The 18,251-nt window shown below is 44.6% G+C and overlaps 1 protein-coding gene across 5 annotated transcripts in view; it reads right to left on the bottom strand.

Moving 5' to 3' along the window:
* Positions 1 to 18,251, bottom strand: part of SMARCC2 (SWI/SNF related, matrix associated, actin dependent regulator of chromatin subfamily c member 2) — a 151,407-nt gene that overhangs the window by 38,895 nt on the left and 94,261 nt on the right. For 4 of the 5 annotated variants that reach the window (XM_033936942.1, XM_033936945.1, XM_033936947.1 and 1 more), the window contains exons 18-19: positions 11,223 to 11,342; positions 11,067 to 11,129 (exon numbers count right to left, since the gene is read on the bottom strand). In XM_033936942.1, the coding sequence (XP_033792833.1) occupies positions 11,067 to 11,129; positions 11,223 to 11,342 (183 nt within the window). The remainder of the gene's footprint in view (positions 1 to 11,066; positions 11,130 to 11,222; positions 11,343 to 18,251) is intronic. The other variant, XM_033936943.1, reaches the window with a different exon arrangement.

Here is an 18,251-nt window from a genome sequence, read left to right as displayed (position 1 = left end):
CTCCAGGACGGATGTGTCGCTATCCGGCGGATAACCCGACCAACCAGAGGCCACAAAGGGAACACATACAGGAGCTAGTGAACCAGCCAGGGCATGCTCCAAGAGGTGAGCAACGAGGGCCAGAATCCAGTCAGGTTTTTATGTCAATAATTCTTTATTAAGTTTCATATATTTCTATAATAACAAAAGTCATCATGAAATCAACAGTTTCCATGGAAATATAAGTAGGAAAAAGATATAATATAGAAATCTAAACATAATTGAAGGAGGAGATTTAGAAATAAATCGGAGAGACATTGAGAAAAATCCATAGGAAACCTAGTGGACATCCTGAAGTGGGCCTAAAATTAATTACGAGCTTATTCTTGTCTATTGCTGTTACCACACCTTTCTCAACAATAAATCTAGATAATTGTGATGAGTCAAAGAAAATATACCTAGCTCCATTATAGTTAATCAAACATTTACAAGGATACCTTAATACAAAAGTAGCTCCCAGTTTTAAGACCTGGGGTCTCAAAAGCAAAATCTGTTTTCTCCTTTTTTGTGTTGTTCTAGATACGTCTGGGTACATTCTAATTTTTTGATTCAAAGAGTACATCTTTATGTTTAAAGAACATCTTTAGAAGCCAATCTCTCTCTGAGTCTAATGCTAACTGGACAAAAAGTGTAGCTACAGTGAGTTGATCTATTCCTGATAACTCTAATAAATTTGTTAAATCCAATAAGTTGCTGGTTCCTGTTGTTCTTCCAAAGTCTTCTTCTTTCCCAAGGAAATATAATAAATCTTTGTAATAGGCAGGGCAGGATTAATTCTTCGAGGGCCCCTAGGCACCCAAGTACACTGCCCCCCCCCAGCCCTGCCACGCCCATGCCTTGCTCCACCCTACCCATGCCCCGCCCCTGTCCCGCCCCCATTTATCTGTTTTCTTATTTACTTCTTTATTTCCACTTGTATTTCTTTTTTTGTTTTTTTTTAAATTCAAAACAAAGATTAGCATACTATGCAACCCCCAAACATCTCTGAACAAAACCCACCTTCCTTCCCTTCCCACCTACTTGCCCAGGACTTAACTCTAAACCCTTTCCATACATATATAAAAGTGTTCAAATGCATTGTAAAGCAGTAATACTATCCGAAACATAAGTCTATATTAAAAACCAAGTTTGCAACTCCTCTCAACTGCCTCACTCTATGTCGTCCAACTGTAACCCATATGTATGTATAAAAATACATACATATGGGTAACTACTCTAGTATGTTCCATCCATGTATGTTAATTTGTAACAAAACAACAAGGCAAGCAGTCCACCAAAGAATCCAATGTGGAACAAAAGAAGATCGGCAGCCAATAAGGAGATTCAAATCAGGTATATTCAAGGTGCTCCCAGGAACCATGCCTGATGTATTTCGCCAAACAAGGCTGGTCAATGCTAACAGAAAACCATGTCTTTCATACACACAGGATACAGAACCACCCTCACCCAGTATGGAATAAATAATCACAAACTAAATTCCCTACTCCCTTTTTACAAAAGCACGGACGAGGTTTTTAGCACTAGCTGGCGAGCTGAATGTTCTGTGTTGTTCTGATGATCATAGGAATTCTGTGACCTTTGGAGCAGTGCAAAGCATTCAGCATGCTGCCTTGTGTTATAAACTGAAGGAACGGTACAGTTTAGGGGTGAAGAAACAGTGGTGCATATCCTCCAAAACTGAACAAAATATAAATATAGCAGATGTAAATTTGAAAAAAAAGAGAAATAACAAATTACTTTACAAATTAACAAATAAAAATAAAACAAAAATGGAAAATAAGATACCATTTTATTGGACTAATACATTTTTTAATTAGATTTCAGAGGTCAAACCCTCTTTCCTTAGGTCAGTAAAGTATACTACTGTTACAGTATCCTATCCTGACCTGAGGAAGGAGAATTTGGTCTCTGAAAGTTAGCCAAAAATATATTAAAATTAGTCCAATAAAAGGATCACCAGTTCTATTTCTAAACATTTATCAATACAGCTAAAATTCTACTTTATCCTAAAGCAATAAAATAAAAAATAGACTTTTTTTTCTACCTCTATCATGTGGTTTCTGCTTTCCTCATCTTCTTGTCATTCGCTTCCTTCTATCCAGTGTCTGCCCTTTCCAGAAAATCTCTTCCTCCCTCTGCCATCTCTCCTTCTGCTCCCCCCGCCCCTCTTTGGTCTAGCATCCATCATCTTCCCTCTGTTCCCCCCATGGTCTGGCATATCTCTCATTCCATCTCTCCTCCCTGTGGTTTTTAGTGTCTCTCTATTCTCATTTCCTCAACTCAGAACTGATATCTGTCTCCCCCCGTTTCTGGAAATTCTCTTCTCTCTTCTCTGTTCTTCCTTCTCTATTTCCTGCCTCCATCTAAATTAAATTCTTTCTTACTATTCAGTCCTCAGTTTCCCTTTTCACTGTATCTGCTCACAGCTTGCCACCCCTTTCCTTCATCCCTCCTCTATCTCACTAACTCTATCTTCTTCTCCCCATTCAGCATGTGGGAAAGCAGCAGCAGTGGTGAGGAGGTGAGGGTCTCTCACCTCCTCACCGCTGCTGCTTTCCCATTTGCGCCTGAAGCTGACGGCACAAGTTCTCCCTGCTTCTATCATCTGCCCCCTTCTCTCTCTTTCTCCACCCCAGGCAATTCCATCAGTTATCCTGCCCCCCTCAGTGAATTGCCTGGGATAGAGGGAGGGAGAGAAGAGGGCAGATGATGGAAGTGGGAAGAACTTGTGCCATCAGCGTCAGGCGCATGTGGGAAAGCAGCAGCGGTGAGGAGCTAGAGGTTATCTTCCTCTCATTCATGTCCTTGCCACCCCTGTCCCTTGGTCGGTCCCACAATTTCACAATTTCCAGCATATCCACTTCCTCCATTCTTGTAGCCCAGAATCTCCTCTCCTGACATCAACCTGTCCTTTTTCCTTCATTATCTTCCTATCCCATCTCTATTCCCTTCTGTCCCTCTCCCCATGATCAATCATCTCACCACCTCTCTCTTCCCTCCCCCTCAGGGTCAAAGATTGCTTCCACTCTCTTTCCTGTTGTTCTCTCCCCCGTCATCCTATGATCTAGCACCCCCCTGCCCTTGTCCAACATTTCCCCTTCTCTCCCTCCCTCTCATTCCCTGTTCCAACATAATGCATTTCTACTGCCCTTCCCTTTTCCCCTCCCCACATATTTACTGCTTTTTCTTGCCTCTGCTGAAGCCCCCCCCCCCCTACAGCGATCGGCAACACTGGGACCCCCCCTCGATTGGCGAAACAGGGCCCCCCGCCCCCCTCAATCGGCGAAACAGGGCCCCCCCTCGATCGGCAAAACAAGGCTGGCGACTGCTTTCTCCCGCCGCTGCCGAAGCCTGCAAATAACTTTAACACATGCCGCGGGGCTCTAACAGTGCGCGTGCTGCCGACGGCTTCCTTCCTCCTTCCTCCCCCCTCATGACGTAACTTCCCATTTGGTTGATGGAGGAGGAGGAGGAGGGAACCGGTAGCATCACGCACACTGTTAGAGCCCGCGGCATGTGTTAAAGTTATTTACAGGCTTCGGCAGCAGCTGGAGAAAGCAGTTGCCGGCCCTGTTTTGCCGATTGAGGGGGGGGCGGTGTTGCCGATCACTGCAGGAGGGCCAGGCTATCGCTGTCTGAAATTTTTTTTTTTGAGTGGTCTCCTTCAGTGGGCCCCCTAACCATTTTGGGCCCTAGGCACGTGCCTACTTGGCCTAGTGGTTAATCCGGCCCTGGTAATAGGCGGAAAAGAATTTTATGGGACCTTCAGAATCTCCAGAAGATACCTTTTAAACCGTGGTCTCAAACACGCGGCCCCCCCAGGGACTATTTTGCGGCCTGCAATCTGTCCTCTCCATTTCACAAGTTTTCCGATTGTGGAGAGGACAATCGCGTACAGACTGCGGCTCGCCTAAAGCAGGGGTCCCCAATCTGCTTCCCTTCCCTTCTCACTGCCCTCCCTCAAGCCACCGCAATCGGGGAACAGGCCAGCGCCGAGGTCTTAGCTCTCCCTGCTTATCTTCCCCAGCTCGGAGCTGACCAATTCTCGCCACCCGACGTCAATTCTAACATTGGGGAGGAAGTTCCGGGCAATCCAATCGCTGCCTGGCTGACCCGGAACTTCCTCTCTGATGTTAGAATTGACGTCGGGTGGTGAGAATTGGTCGGCCCCGCGCTGGGGAAGATAAGCAGGGAGAGCTAAGACCTCGGCGCTGGCCTGTTCCCCAATGGTGGTGGCTTGGGGGAGGGCAGGGAGAAATAAAGAAAGAAAGGGGGGGACAGGGAGACAGAAAGAAAGAAGGGAGATGGGACACAGACATAAAGGAGCATGGAGAGAGAAAGACAGAAAGAAAGGCCGGGCATGGAGAAAGAAAAAAAGAAAGAAAGGGGGCACGGAGAGAGAGAGAGAGAGAGAAAGAAAGAAGGGAGCAGGGTGAAAGAAATAAAAAGTTGGGGGATGGAAGGAGACAGATGCCAGACCAGGGAAAAGGAAGGAAGGGAGGAGGGAGGGAGAGAAAGGAAAAAAAGAGATGTCAGACCATGGAAATAGGGACAGAAGAAGAGAGATAGAAGGGAAGGGACGACATGGAAATGTAGATTTTGAATAGAAAGCAGAAAAATTGAATATTAAGTTAATGCCAAAGATGGATGCAAGGCAGAAAGTGAAGACGGAGAGAAAAACAGTCAAAGGACAAGAAGGCCCTGGAAACAGTTAAAAGCACAGAAAAATAAAGTCACCAGCCAACAAAGGTAGGTAAAATGATTTTATTTTCAATATAGTGATTGAAATGTGTCAGTTTTGAGAAAGGAAAGATATTAAACTTTAAATGTGAGGATTGCAGAAAAAATAGGGTATTTGGCAGGCCACAGAAAAAATAGTTAATGACAATTTTGCATAAGGTAAAACTCTTTATAGTTTATAAATCTTTCCTTTAACTGTTAAAGGAAAGATTTATAAAATATAAAGAGTTTTACATCATGCAAAGTTGTCATTTCTTTAATAAGACATTAACTATTTTTTTCTGCGGCCCTCCAAGTACCTACAAATCCAAAATGTGGCCCCACTAAGGATTTGAGTTTGAGACCACTGTTTTAAACATATCCACAGCTGAGATAGTAAATGATTTAGGAAAATTGATCAATCTTAAATTCTGTTTTCTTGTTGTATTTTCTAATATTTCCAATTTAAAATTAATGCTGCCATTTTCTCTCATCAGGAGCTGTTTTGTGTTCCTAAAGATTCCAATTTTTTTCCCTGTTCCACGGCTATATTCTCTAATCCAGTCGGGTTTTCAGGATTTCCCCAATGAATATGAATGAGATCTATTTGCTTGCACTGCCTCAATTGTATGCAAATGGACCTCATGCATATTCATTATGGATATCCTAAATACCCAACTGGATTGCGGCCCTCGTTGCCCACCCCTGGTCTAGCCCTAGACTTCTGTGCTGTGTTCTTTGACTGAAAAAGCGCCTGGCCTTCGAATTGTCTGCTGAAGCCATCAAGTCTAGCTGAGGTTGACCCCAGCCCTGAACAATCAGACTGAATGCGTTCCATGACAGGGACCATTCTCCTGGGTCCAGAATCTGTAAGCTGAGGAAATCTACCTGAATGTTGCCGACACTGGCCACATGGGCCACTGAAAGCAACAGAAGATGAGCTTCTACCCAATGAAACAGCAAGCAAGCTTCCTGGCCCAAGGGAGCGCCTCTCGTGACCCCTGACGATTTATGTAAGCCACCACCGTGACATTGTCGGAGAAGATTCAAACTGCCTTTCCTTCTAGAAGGGGCTGGAGGGTGAGGAGCATCATTCGAATTGCTCGAAGCTCCAGACAATTGATTGACCAATGTTTCTGATGAGGAGTCCACTGTCTCTGAATGGATCGTACACTGAAGTGAGCATCCCACCCCGACAAGTTGGCATTTGTCATAACAATCATCCACTCTGAAATCCGAAGAAGCCTGTCCTGATGGAGAGCCTCTCCCGGAGCCACCAGCTCAGGCTACTGCCGGCCTGATCCATCCAGGGGAGCAGCATCTGAAGGGAATGATGCTGTGGTGACCACCGAGAGAGAAGAGACTCCTGTAAAAGGCACATGTGAGCTCAGCCCCAGGGAATCATTTCTAAAGAGGCTGTCATGGATTCCAGAACCTGAAGATACAGCCAGGCTGTGGGAGCCAGTCAGTCCAGAAGAGATCTGATCTGCTGTTGAAGATTGTCTGCATGCCTCGAGAAAAAATACTCGACCTCTCTGGGTATCGAACAGAATCCCCAGAGACTTCAAGGGAGGGCAAAAAGGCGCTCTTCTTGAAGTAGACAATCCACCCCAACGCCTGTAACTGAGACACAACCATCTCCACCGCACTTCTGCACGCTGAACAAGACGGAACTTGAATCAACCAGTCATCCAGGGAAGGATGAAACTGGATCCCCTGCCAGCGGAGAAAGGCTGCTACACCCTTGGCGAAAGTGTGGGGGTGCCCTTGTAAGGCCAAAGGGGACAGCAGTGAACTAGAAATGCTGTTGCAGAACATGGAAATGCAGAACATGGAAATGCAGAAACCTTTGATGCTCAGGTAGATTGGAATATGGAAGTAAGCCTCTTTGAGATCCATTGACACCAGAAACTCTCCTGGAGAGACAGCAGCTATGACTTCTATTGCGCAATCACTGCACATAGGAGATTAGTGGCTGGGGAGTCCATCCCAAACTATTTTGTACAAATCGAGGGAGTTATGAGTTAGAAAAAATTATCAATTTTAAAATCCAAGATGGCCGCCGTCACAAATACGCACCAAAAACAGCAAAAACAATAAAAAAATGAAAATAAAAAATAGTGATTTGGGATCTGGGGAGGTTGGAGACCTGAACCCTACCCATAGAAACTGTGAAAATGACTTTTAAAGCACTCCACAAGCCACCTTAGAAGTTCCCATAGGAAATAATGGAGTTACTCACAGACTTTGGAGTGCCTTAGCCTGTCAGAATTTCAATGCAGCTCAGTGGAGAAAAAGGACTTTCTGCAACAGCTCCAAATGTATAGAATGGAAGATCTTTGGACTGCCAGCCAGCCAGATACCAACTACAACCTCCGTCCCCATGGATCCTCTGCCATGCAGTCAGGGGCAGGGAACGGCAGCCTACGCCCTGAAACCCAGGTGGGTTTCCGTCCAGATGCACACAGCCTACGCTAGAAACCTTTGACAGGGTCACCAGCCAGCAGACTCCCAAGGGATTGGATCCCGAGTACTTGAAAGGGTGACACACAGCAGGCTGGCTTCACAGATCTATCACAGCTTCTCTGTGAAGCTGCTTTCTCCAACAGTGGACCATCGGGGAGGGCATTGAAGCCACTGAGGAATGAACTTGAAGCGAAAAAATAAGACTTCTAAAGACTTCTGTCCGACTGCTTTGCAGAAATTGAAACTGAGCTATGTTGCTAGCTATCAGGCTAAGGGGGCGGAGCATGTGCTCAGAAAAGTTGTGGATTTCTTCAATACCCGGCTGCAGGTAGGGATTGAACACCTAGCATATGGAATCTGGAAGGGAAGTAATAGAAATATAGTTCTAGGCAAATTACAACAAACAAAAAAAATATGCAGACAGTAAGTAGAAAGCGATAAAGACATCAATTTAAAAATAAAAAGACATATCTTCAAATAGTCACTCAAGATTTTTGGTTACAAAAATTTTTTAATCTAAGAGCACTTTTCCAAAACTCAGTCTATTATGTGATTAATTTTGTTCATCAAGGCAAGATTCATTTACTATTGCTTACTCCTGTGCCAAAACTCACTAAGTCCATGGTATTTTAGTGACTTTGTGTTAAATACTCTATGCAAAACTCACTCAGTCCAAAAGCCACTATTATTTTACTCAAAACTGCTGCTGATGGACCAAGAGATTTTTGGCAAAGTGCTCTTCAGTTAGAAATGTGAAGGCAGATAAAGGCCAAATGGCCCATCCAGTCTGCCCATCCACAGCATCCACTATTTCTTCCTAAGAGATCCCATGTGCATGTCCCATGCTTTCTTGAATTCAGACACAGTTTTTGTCTCCACCACCTCTACCGGAAGACTATTCCATGCATCTATCACCCTTTGTGTAAAAAAGTATTTACAGTATTTGGATTATTCCTGAGCGTGTGTGGCGCAGTGGTTAGAGCTACCACCTCTGCATTCTGAAGTTATGGATTCAAATCCCTCACTTCTCACTCTGACCCTGAGCAAGTCATTTAATCCCCCCATTGCCCCAGATACACTAGACAGAGTTTGAGCCTACCGGGACAGATAGGGAAATATGATAAAGTACCCAGTTGTAAAATCACTTAGGATTTAAGTGGTATATAAATAAATAGAAATATGCTCTCTCATCCCAGAGCTTCCTTTCAAATGAAAGAAATTTGCCTAATGCACATTTATGCCACATTGGTATTAAGCGTCACTATTATATCTCCCCTGTCACACCTCTCTTCCAAAGTATCCATACTAAGATCTTTAAGTCTATCCCTGTATGTGTTATGACAAAGACCACTGACCATCCGAGGGTAATCAAGGAATTGAAAGGAGTTATAGCTGAACTGCTCCAGCTAATAGCCAATCTGTCAATCAAATCAGGAAGTATTCCGAAAGATTGGAAAGTGGCGAATGTTACGCTGACCGTCAAGAAAGGTTTGAGGGGAGATCCGGGAAACTACAGACCGGTGAATCTGACTTCGGTACAGGGAAAAATAGTAGAGGCGCTGATAAAGGACCGCATCATTGATTACCTTGATGGACACAATCTGATGAGGACCAGCCAGTACGGCTTCAGCAAAGGAAGATCTTGCTTGACAAACTTACTGCACTTCTTCGAGGGAGTAAACAGGCAGATAGACAAGGGTGAACCGGTCGACACTGTATATCTAGATCTAGATTTTTAGAAGGCGTTCGACAAGGTCCTGCATAAACGATTACTTTGAAAAATTGCGAGCCATGGAATCAAGGGTGAAATACTCATGTGGATTAAAAACTGGTTGGCGGATAGGAAACAGAGAGTGGGGGGTAAATGGACAATACTTGGACTGGAAAAGCGTCACAAGTGGAGTGCCGCAGGGTTCAGTGCTTGGGCCCGTGCTCTTCAACATATTTATAAAAGATCTGGAAATTGGTACGACGAGCAAGGTGATTAAATTTGCAAACAATACAAAGTTATTCAAAGTAGTGAAGACACAGAAGGACTGTGAAGATCTGCAACGTGACATAAACACGCTTGAGAAATGGGCTGCAACATGGCAAATGAGGTTTAACGTGGATAAGTGTAAGGTGATGCATGTTCGTAACAAAAATCTTATACACGAATACATGATGTCCAATGCAGTACTCGGAGAGACTCCCAGAAAAAAGACTTGGGAGTACTGGTCGACAAGTCAATGAAGCCATCCATGCAATGTGCGGCGGCAGTGAAAAGGGCGAACAGAATTCTAGGAATGATTAAGATGGGGATCACAAACAAATCGGAGAAGGTTATCATGCCGCTGTACCAGCCATAGTTTGCCCTCACCTGGAATACTGCGTCCAGCACTGGTCGCCGTACATGAAGAAGGACATAGTGCTACTCGAAAGGGTCCAGAAAAGAGGGACTAAAATGGTTAAGGAGCTGGAGGAGTTGCTGTACAGGGAGAGATTAGAGAAACTGGGCCTCTTCTCCCTTGAAAAGAGGAGACTGAGAGGGAACATGATCGAAACATTCAAGATAATGAAGGGAATAGACTTAGCAGATAAAGACAGGTTGTTTACCCTCTCCAAGGTAGAGAGACCGAGAAAGCACTCTCTAAAGTTAAAAGGAAATAGATTCCGGACAAACGTAAGGAAGTTCTTCTTCACCCAGAGAGTGGTAGAAATCTGCAACACTCTTCCGGAGGCTTTTATAGGGGAAAACACCCTCCAGGGATTCAAGACAAAGTTAGACAAATTCCTGCTGAACCAGAACGTATGCAGTTAAGGCTAGACTCAATTAGGGCACTGGTCTTTGACCTAAGGACCACAGTGGGAGCGGACTGCTAGGCACGATGGACCACTGATCTGACCCAGCAGCGGCAATTCTTATGTTCTTATGACCATTTTAGTAGCCTTCCTCTGGACCAACTCCATCCTTTTTATATCTTCTTAAAGGTGCGGCCTTCAGAATTGTACACAATATTCTAAATGAGGTCTCACCAGAGTCTTATACAGGGACATCAATACCTCCTTTTTCCTACTGGCCATACCTCTCCATATGCACCCTAGCATCCTTCTAGCTTTTGCCGTCACCTTTTCAACCTGTTTGGCCACCTTTAGGTCATCACATTCTATCACACCCAAGTCCTGCTCCTCTTTCATGCATGAATGTCCTTCACCACCCCCCACCACACACACATTTTTGAAGTTGTGTTTAGGTCCTAACCCAACCAACTTGTAAAGCACCCAGTTCTGCTGGTCATTCCCTCCATAGTCCCCCCCCATCCCATCCGCCTCATCATTCCCCTTCTAATTCCCTACCTGAGCAGTGTATTTAGATTCACCCTTTTGTCCTGTGTGTCTGTCATAATTAGATTGTAGGCTCGATTATCGGGTAGGGACTGTCTCTTGCATGCATCTGGTAGCGCTATAGAAATAATAAATTGTTGTTGTTGTAAACTCTACCGTTTCCTCTGGTTTTTGCAGCCCAAATGCATGACCTCACATTTATTAGCATTAAATCTTAGCTGCCAAATTTCAGACTATTCTTCAAGCTTTGCTAGGTCCATCCTTGTGTTATTCACACCATAAGGGGTGTCTAATGCAGATTGTGTATCTAATCTTTGTTTACTCAGAGTTTCACTCACATGGTGCCATGTTCACTGTCCATGAAGAGAATTCAAGGGTTTCCCAGCTATGTCTCACAACCTCTGTAGCATCCTAGACCTTCTCCTGTCACACCTTTCCCATTTACTCTTCCATCAACCCACTGGTTTCCCTTCCTTCTCATGTCATCTCTCTCTTCAATATTCATTGGTCTTTCTTACCTCCAGCAGCAGCAGGGTCTCCTGCTCTGTCCATTCCCGGGTGGCACTAGCTGCAGCTTTACTCTGGGGAGAGGGGGGAAAGAATGTAGCATTACTAAGAGATACATGCATGGTATTGGTTTGCATTTTAGTTTCTCAAGAGAACAGTTTCCATACCTTAGAGGGAGCATTCTTCTTGGTATACATGTCCGTCCGAAGACCAAAATTTTGCAGGTCATTCGGCTTCTCTTTGCCTTTATCTGGGAAGTTTAACATCTGTTGGGAAGCTGGAGTCTGCTACAAAGACATAAGAGGCACAACATTTATTCCAAGGACAGAAAGTTCAGGGCTACTCAGTAGCTATGATACAGAATATATACAGACCAGTACATAGAATGAGATCTGCAAGGGATTACTATATATATCTTCCTTTAGAGAAGTCAAATTGGACAGGTACACGGAAAAAATGTTTATGATTGCTGGACCAATGTTTTGGAACGCTTCACCTAGTAATGTCAGAGAAATAGATCTATTTCTGATCTTTAGAAAACAGGTTAAAGCCTTTCTGTTCACGCAGACTTATACTTAACTTTAGAAAATGTCAAAAAGCTAGAATTTTTGAGCATATTGGTGTTGTGTCATGATTTTGATGATATGTATTTTATTTGTGTGTGGGTTTGTTTTTTTTTAAATCATTAAATTTTTTATTGAAAATAAACGTATGGACAATTATTTGCACAGCAAGAACAATGCCGATCATACTAGAGACAGGAATCCTCCAGGAAATAAACCAAACATAAACCTAAAACTCATTCCACATGACAGCATTATAAATACAAATTAGACAAATAAACCCTGAACCAACATAACAAAATAGTCTCACTGCAAATAATGCATTGTCCAGCACTCTCATCCCCCCACTCCAAATGAGTCACTCATGAACCACAAAACATCATCTATATAATGTCCCAACATAATGTCTCCTCCCCATCTAATACCTCCTGCCCAACCCAACCTCAGTCACTCAAACTGCTATCCAAGCCTGTCTCTTTGATGTTGTTCGTAGTGGCCTTGACATTTGGGCACCACCTGCTCCATATGTAAAACATAGCTCACTCAAGTATGCCAACCCTACATAGCAGGAACATCTGGGCTCTTCCATCTAGAGGCAATGAGAAACCTCGTGGTGGAACGACCTGTTCGCAGCAGACGTCTCTGTCACCAATAAAGTTTGATAGAATTGAGACCTAATAAACAGTCCGGCCGATCCAATGCCACTGAACAATTCAACCACTGCTCCATATGCTCCATACATGCTCTCACTGTCTTCCAAAAAGAATACGCCAAAGAACAGGACCACCATATATGCTAGAATATGCCCACCAGAGACCCACACCTCCAGCACAGATCAGATACAGATGAAAAAATATGATGTAACCTTTCCAGAGTATAATATCATCTGGATAACACTTTATATACATTTTCTTGAATAAGCACACAAAAGGATACTTTTTGTATCTCTTGACAAAGATATTTCCACTGAGAATCAGTAAAGGGTCTTTCCAACTCTATCTCCCATTTACTTCTGAACAAAAAACCCTGTCCCAACCCCTCAAATAAGTATACGTAACAGAAAGAGGGCATGGTACCCTCCTCAATAAAACCCATAACTCCTCCAAATGTTCCCTTGATTCCCCCCATGGTTCCCATCCAACCTTGCATATGGTCAAAATGTCTCACCTGCATATATGCAAAGAAATCACTTGCAGGGAGTTGATATCTAGCTTGCAAATCTTAAAAAGGAATCATGTCTTTTCCCTGCAAGAAATCCCGAAACACTCGCAGACCCCTCTCCGCCCATCTAGCAAACATCCCGCCTTCCTTCCCCACCCCAAATTTTGGGTCATCTCTAACAGCTGCCTTCGTGGATACCATCCCCCCCTTCCCCACTTCTGCTGCAAGGCACAACATATCCCAATTAAATGTCGAACAAAAGGGTTCTCTATCTTCCGCATTCTCTCCCTACAACTGTAAGAGGCCCATATCCAATTTTCTAAAGAGTGACTCTGTATGAAAGATTTCTCCAATTGGGCCCCCAGATTCTGTTGCAAATCTGACCAATCCAATACGAATCTGAGCTGCACTGCCTGATAGTACCAGGTTAAATTAGGAATTGCCCTACTGCCCTGATCCCTAGGCACCCATAAATTTTTTTTGCTAATCTGGGTGCCTTCCAAGAGAATTCCCTCTGTAATCCCTGTAAAACCCCCTTAGGTACCCAGATGGGTAATGACTGAAATAAGAAAAGAAGATGAGGGAGCACATTCATTTTTAACACCACTATGTGTCCTCACCAAGACAGCCATAGACCCTTCCACTGTATCAATTCTAAACGTATCTGCTTAATAATCTTACCATAATTAAATTTTAAAGATCTTACCATAATTTTGGGGTAGATAAATACCCAAATATCTGATAACAGGCCCTGCTATATGAAAATGGAAAGTTTCTCCTATTCCCTTCTCCTCCTCGGCTGTGAGCATTAATCCCATAAATTCAGACTTATCCATGTTGACCTTGAACCCCGCCAATTCTCCATAAGACTTCAAAATACCCATCTGGTCAAGAAGATTACACATTGGCTTCTGGATATATAAAGCAATATGTAATCAGTGAAAAACACTCTGCTATGCTCATAGCTCTCCACCTTTATCCCTTTCAGATCCAGATACACTCAAATATGATCCGCCAGAGGTTCCGATTGCAAAGAAGTCAGTGTAGGATCCATTGATCTTCAGGCAGGCCTTAGGGAAACAACAGAAAGCTTGTATCCAGGAGCAGTACCTCTCTCCCAAGATCATTTGTCTTATTACAGCCCACAAAAATGCCCATTGAACCCTATCGAAGGCCTTTTCAGCATCAATGGCCAAAATGGCCGTCTTTTCCTGTCTTGTTTTTGCTCTCCACATCAAATGCAAAGTTCTTCTCACATTATCACAAAATTGTCTCCTAGTGATAAAGCCCAATTGGTCAACATGAATAAGTCCCAGCAAAACTCTGGCTAGCCGCACTGCCAAGGCCTTCGCTATAATTTTTGCTTCTACATTGAGAAGTGAAATAGGCCTATAGGCTCCACAACAGGTAGGGTCCTTACCAGGCTTCTGCAGCAATGTTATCCCGGCTTCCCCCATGGATAGAGGAAAAGAGCCCTCCCCCTCACCCCTTGGTCACCCTTGCTAATAAACTACCACAAATTTCCCCAAATTGTTTGTAAAATCTACCTGTATAACTATCTTGGTGACTTTTCTGGTTTCACTAGGAATAATATTAAAATCACTCCCCACAAAAAGAATCCCCTTAATAAACTTCAAAAGTGGTTTTGAAAGTGAAGTGTAAAACTGTGCTTTATGAGAATTGGGTCCATAAATGTTAACTGTCGTGAAGGCTGTCCCTTAATGCATTCCCCTTATGGCAAGGCAGCAACCCTCCCTATCTTTATATTCTTTATCACCAAACCCACCCCTTTCTGAACTAATATAGCTACCCTCTTCTTTTGCCCCCCCCCCCGCACTATGGGTAACTACCCGTTGCCTTTAGATGCGTTTCTCGCAATAACGCAACATCCCATTTCATCCTCCCAAGTTCTTTAAACACAATACTGCACCTGTGTGGGGTGGGTTATTATTGTTTGCTATTTGAACCGTGGATATCTTGGTACAGGGTAGGGTTCCGAGAGCTGTATATTGAGTTTTTCCGATTTGTCAATTGTTTATTAACGTTGTATATTGTGTTGTATATTACTGGTGTACTGTTATCCATTTATGCTATTTTGTATTTTTCTAAAACTTTTTTTTTTTTTTTTTTGTAACTCTTTATTTAAACACTGCGGTACAAGCACAACAGGTACACCTGTATGGCAAAACCACACATTCTGGAATACAGTGTATACATTAGAGTTCCCCTCTCCACCCCACACGACATGTCCCATTGAAATTGCCTATCAAATTTCAGATCCAATACAAAATCTTTTTATTGGTGTTGTGGGTTCAAACCCTCACTACTCATTGTGACACTGGGCAAGTCACTTAATCCCCCTATTGCCCCAGGTACATTAGACCTTTAAACTGGATGGCTGCCTGCTGAGTATGCCGGGGCCAGCGGTGCTGGTGCCTGGGCCCTTAGCACTGCCTGAGTTGGACAGCTGCCTGCTGATTGCCGATGTGTTGGGGCCGGCGGCGCACTAGCACTGCTGCATGGGCGCGCGCCATTTCCTGAATGGCTATTGTCAGTCTCGTGAGAACTGGCGGCAGCTGTTCGGGAGGGGGTGCGTGCCCACGCAATGGTGTGCTTGTGCGCTGCTGATATGTGGGTGGTCGGTGAGTTCGGGAGGTGTCGCAAGCCGGCTGGCCCTGATGTGCCGGTGGTTGGCGAGTTCAGGAGGTGTCGTGGGCCAGGGCTAGCTCCTTTCCATGTTGGCATATAATGACAACAGAAAGTGAGGAGAGTGTCACCCACACTTCCTTTCTTATTTTGAAAGATACAGACAGTGAACTCTTTAAACCAGAGTGGGGGTTTATGTCTCTGTGATCTTCTCTCTTTTGATGCAGAGAAACTGAAAAACTAATCTGCAAAACAATTGAGTGATTTGTTGACCTTTATTCCTGGTTACTGCAAATTGAGATGAGCAGCAAAGGGGACTGGAGAACTGAACTTCACAGGCCGAACAGGGGCCTTTCTCCCTCACCACTAGCACATTTTGAAATAGCCACCAGCTGTGTGATGGTACTGTGGCACTATGTGGACTTGGGAGGAGTTATGGCAGTGAACCTGAAACACTACATTCTGGAGGATGGCTGTCAAATAACAGGTTTTATTAAAGTGCTTTGAAGTTTTTAACTTTTAAATTAAAGGGTAACGTCGATGCTTTTACTGGCTCCAGAGGTTACTGCTGCTGGCTGCAGCCTTTGGAAATTGTATACCTTACTTGGCCTCACTTCCCTTCTGCTAATAGGGCTGGTGCACAGTGGAAGTGTTTGGCTGCAGGGCCCTGTGCAAGATACTGGAAGATGTGTATTTTAAATAGATTTCAGTTAGCAAAATGATGTAATGGGGAGGGAGGACAGGGTGCAGAGCCTGGCAGGGAGTAAGGGGGGTTGGGTACAGAGCCTGGTATATATTAGTATACAATTTGGTTCAGAATGTTTTTTTCCTGGTTTTGTACACTAAATCTAAGGTGCATCTTATGGTCAGGTGCGTCTTATGGAGCGAAAAATACGGTAAGTGTTTCATTATACCTTCTAAGAGTGTCTAGAAGTGTATATGTGTGTGAGTACAGATAGGGTTGCTAGAAAACCTGGCCCAGAGCACTGCAGGTGCTGGTAAAGTGATGGGAGAAGACCGCTCGGCCCACTCACAGCGGGTTATAAATTTTTGAAATAAATAAAATACACATTTTGTGCCTTCTGCCTTAAGTATCATCTCATTTAGTCTTTGGTATTAGAGAATGACACGGTGGTTGTTACCCACGGCTAGCCGCGAGTAGCCGCGGGTAACCCGCCGAAACGTTGAAAGAAAAAATAGTGGTTGCTGCGGGGACAAGGCCATTCACCGCCCTGTGGAGCGGTGAATGGACTTGTCTCTGCAGTGAGGCTATCAAGGATTCCGCGGTCCAGCAGCCCCTACCTGCCCGATCGCAGCGTTCCGCCATCTCCCTCCCTCCCTCCCTCCCTCCCTCCACCTTTGATGCAGAGTTTGCCGGCTTTCTTTTTCGCCCAGCCGCACGCGCGGCTGCTTGAGTTGTTCAATCTTCTCCTCTGCTGCAACTTCCTGTTTCCGGTTGCGTAAGAGGAGAAGATTAAACAACTTAGCAGCCGCGCATGCACGGCTTTTTGAACGCGTGCAGCTGGGCGAAAAAGAAAGCCGGCAAACTCGGCATCTAAGGTGAGGTGGAGGGAGGGAGCTGACGGAATGCTGCAATTGGGCGGGAGGGGGCTGCTGGACCGCGCGATCGCCCGTGTTTCCGGCTCACACTAGGAAGGAGGGAGTGAAAGGGAAAGAGATTCTGGGCCAAGGGGATGAAAAGGGAGAGAAAGAAACCCACAGCAGGAAAGAAAGGGGAGGACAGGCAGGTGAGCCAGATGCTGGAAGCTGGGGGGGGGGAAGAAAGAGGGAAAGAAGCTAGATGGGGTTGAAGTGAAGAGACACATTGGTGTGGAAGAGGAAGAGAGGGGAAATCTGGACACAGGAAGGTAACAGAAACAAAGGAGAAATTATGTGCATGGGGGCATAGGGACAGAGACAAAGGGGACATACATGCCATGGGGATGGTATATGGACACAGGGGGAGGGGGCAATGCCAGATATATAGGGGGAGATATTAGAAATGGGGAAAATAGGAACACAGAAGCGAGATTTTTTGGGAACTGAGCTCGCAGGCTCCAGCTGCTTGCACAAATTACATTGTAACGTGCCACGAAAGTAAGAGGGAGGGAGGTAGATAGATAGATAGGTCGTGCAAGAGGAGCTGAAGAGTGGTAGAAAGGAACAGATGGTGAAGGAGGGAGGGAAGGGTAGTGGTGGAAAGGAATAGAACAGACATTGAAGAAGGGTGGAGAGGAACAGACCCTGAAGGGAAATGTGGAAGACAGAGTAGGGAGAAGACACTAGAAGGGAAGAAGACAGATGCCAGACTATGGGGGAGCGGAGGGAAGAAGATTGGTGCCAGACCAATTGGGGGGGGGGGGGATGAAGGGAGAGGCACAGTAACAGAGCAAATGGAAGACACAGAGAGAACACACACTGTGGATGGAAGGAATTGAATGAGAAAATGAGGAAAGCAGAAACCAGACAACAAAGGTAAAAAAAATTTTATTTATTTATTTATTTTTTTTTTTGCTTTAGGATAAAGTAGTATATTAGTTGTGTTGATAAAAATTTATAAACAAAGTCCTGCCAGCTGAACATCTCTTTCTCTAGTTCAGCAGCCCGAACTTTGATTTATAAGGAAGGCATAAGCTAAATATTGCAGTACTGAGAGGCTTATATGGATGCTGCGGGGACGGTGACGGGGTGGTGAATGGGATGGCAGTGACGGTGACAGGGCGGTGAAGGGGATGGCGGTGACGGGGCAGTGAAGGGAATGGCGGTGACGGGGTGGTGAAGGGGACGGTGGGCCGGGGACGGGGCAGTGACGGGGACAGATTTTTT

Source organism: Geotrypetes seraphini, chromosome 3 (genome assembly GCF_902459505.1).
Source record: "Geotrypetes seraphini chromosome 3, aGeoSer1.1, whole genome shotgun sequence".
Lineage (NCBI taxonomy): Eukaryota > Metazoa > Chordata > Amphibia > Gymnophiona > Dermophiidae > Geotrypetes > Geotrypetes seraphini.
This window is presented reverse-complemented; position numbering and strand designations above follow the sequence as displayed.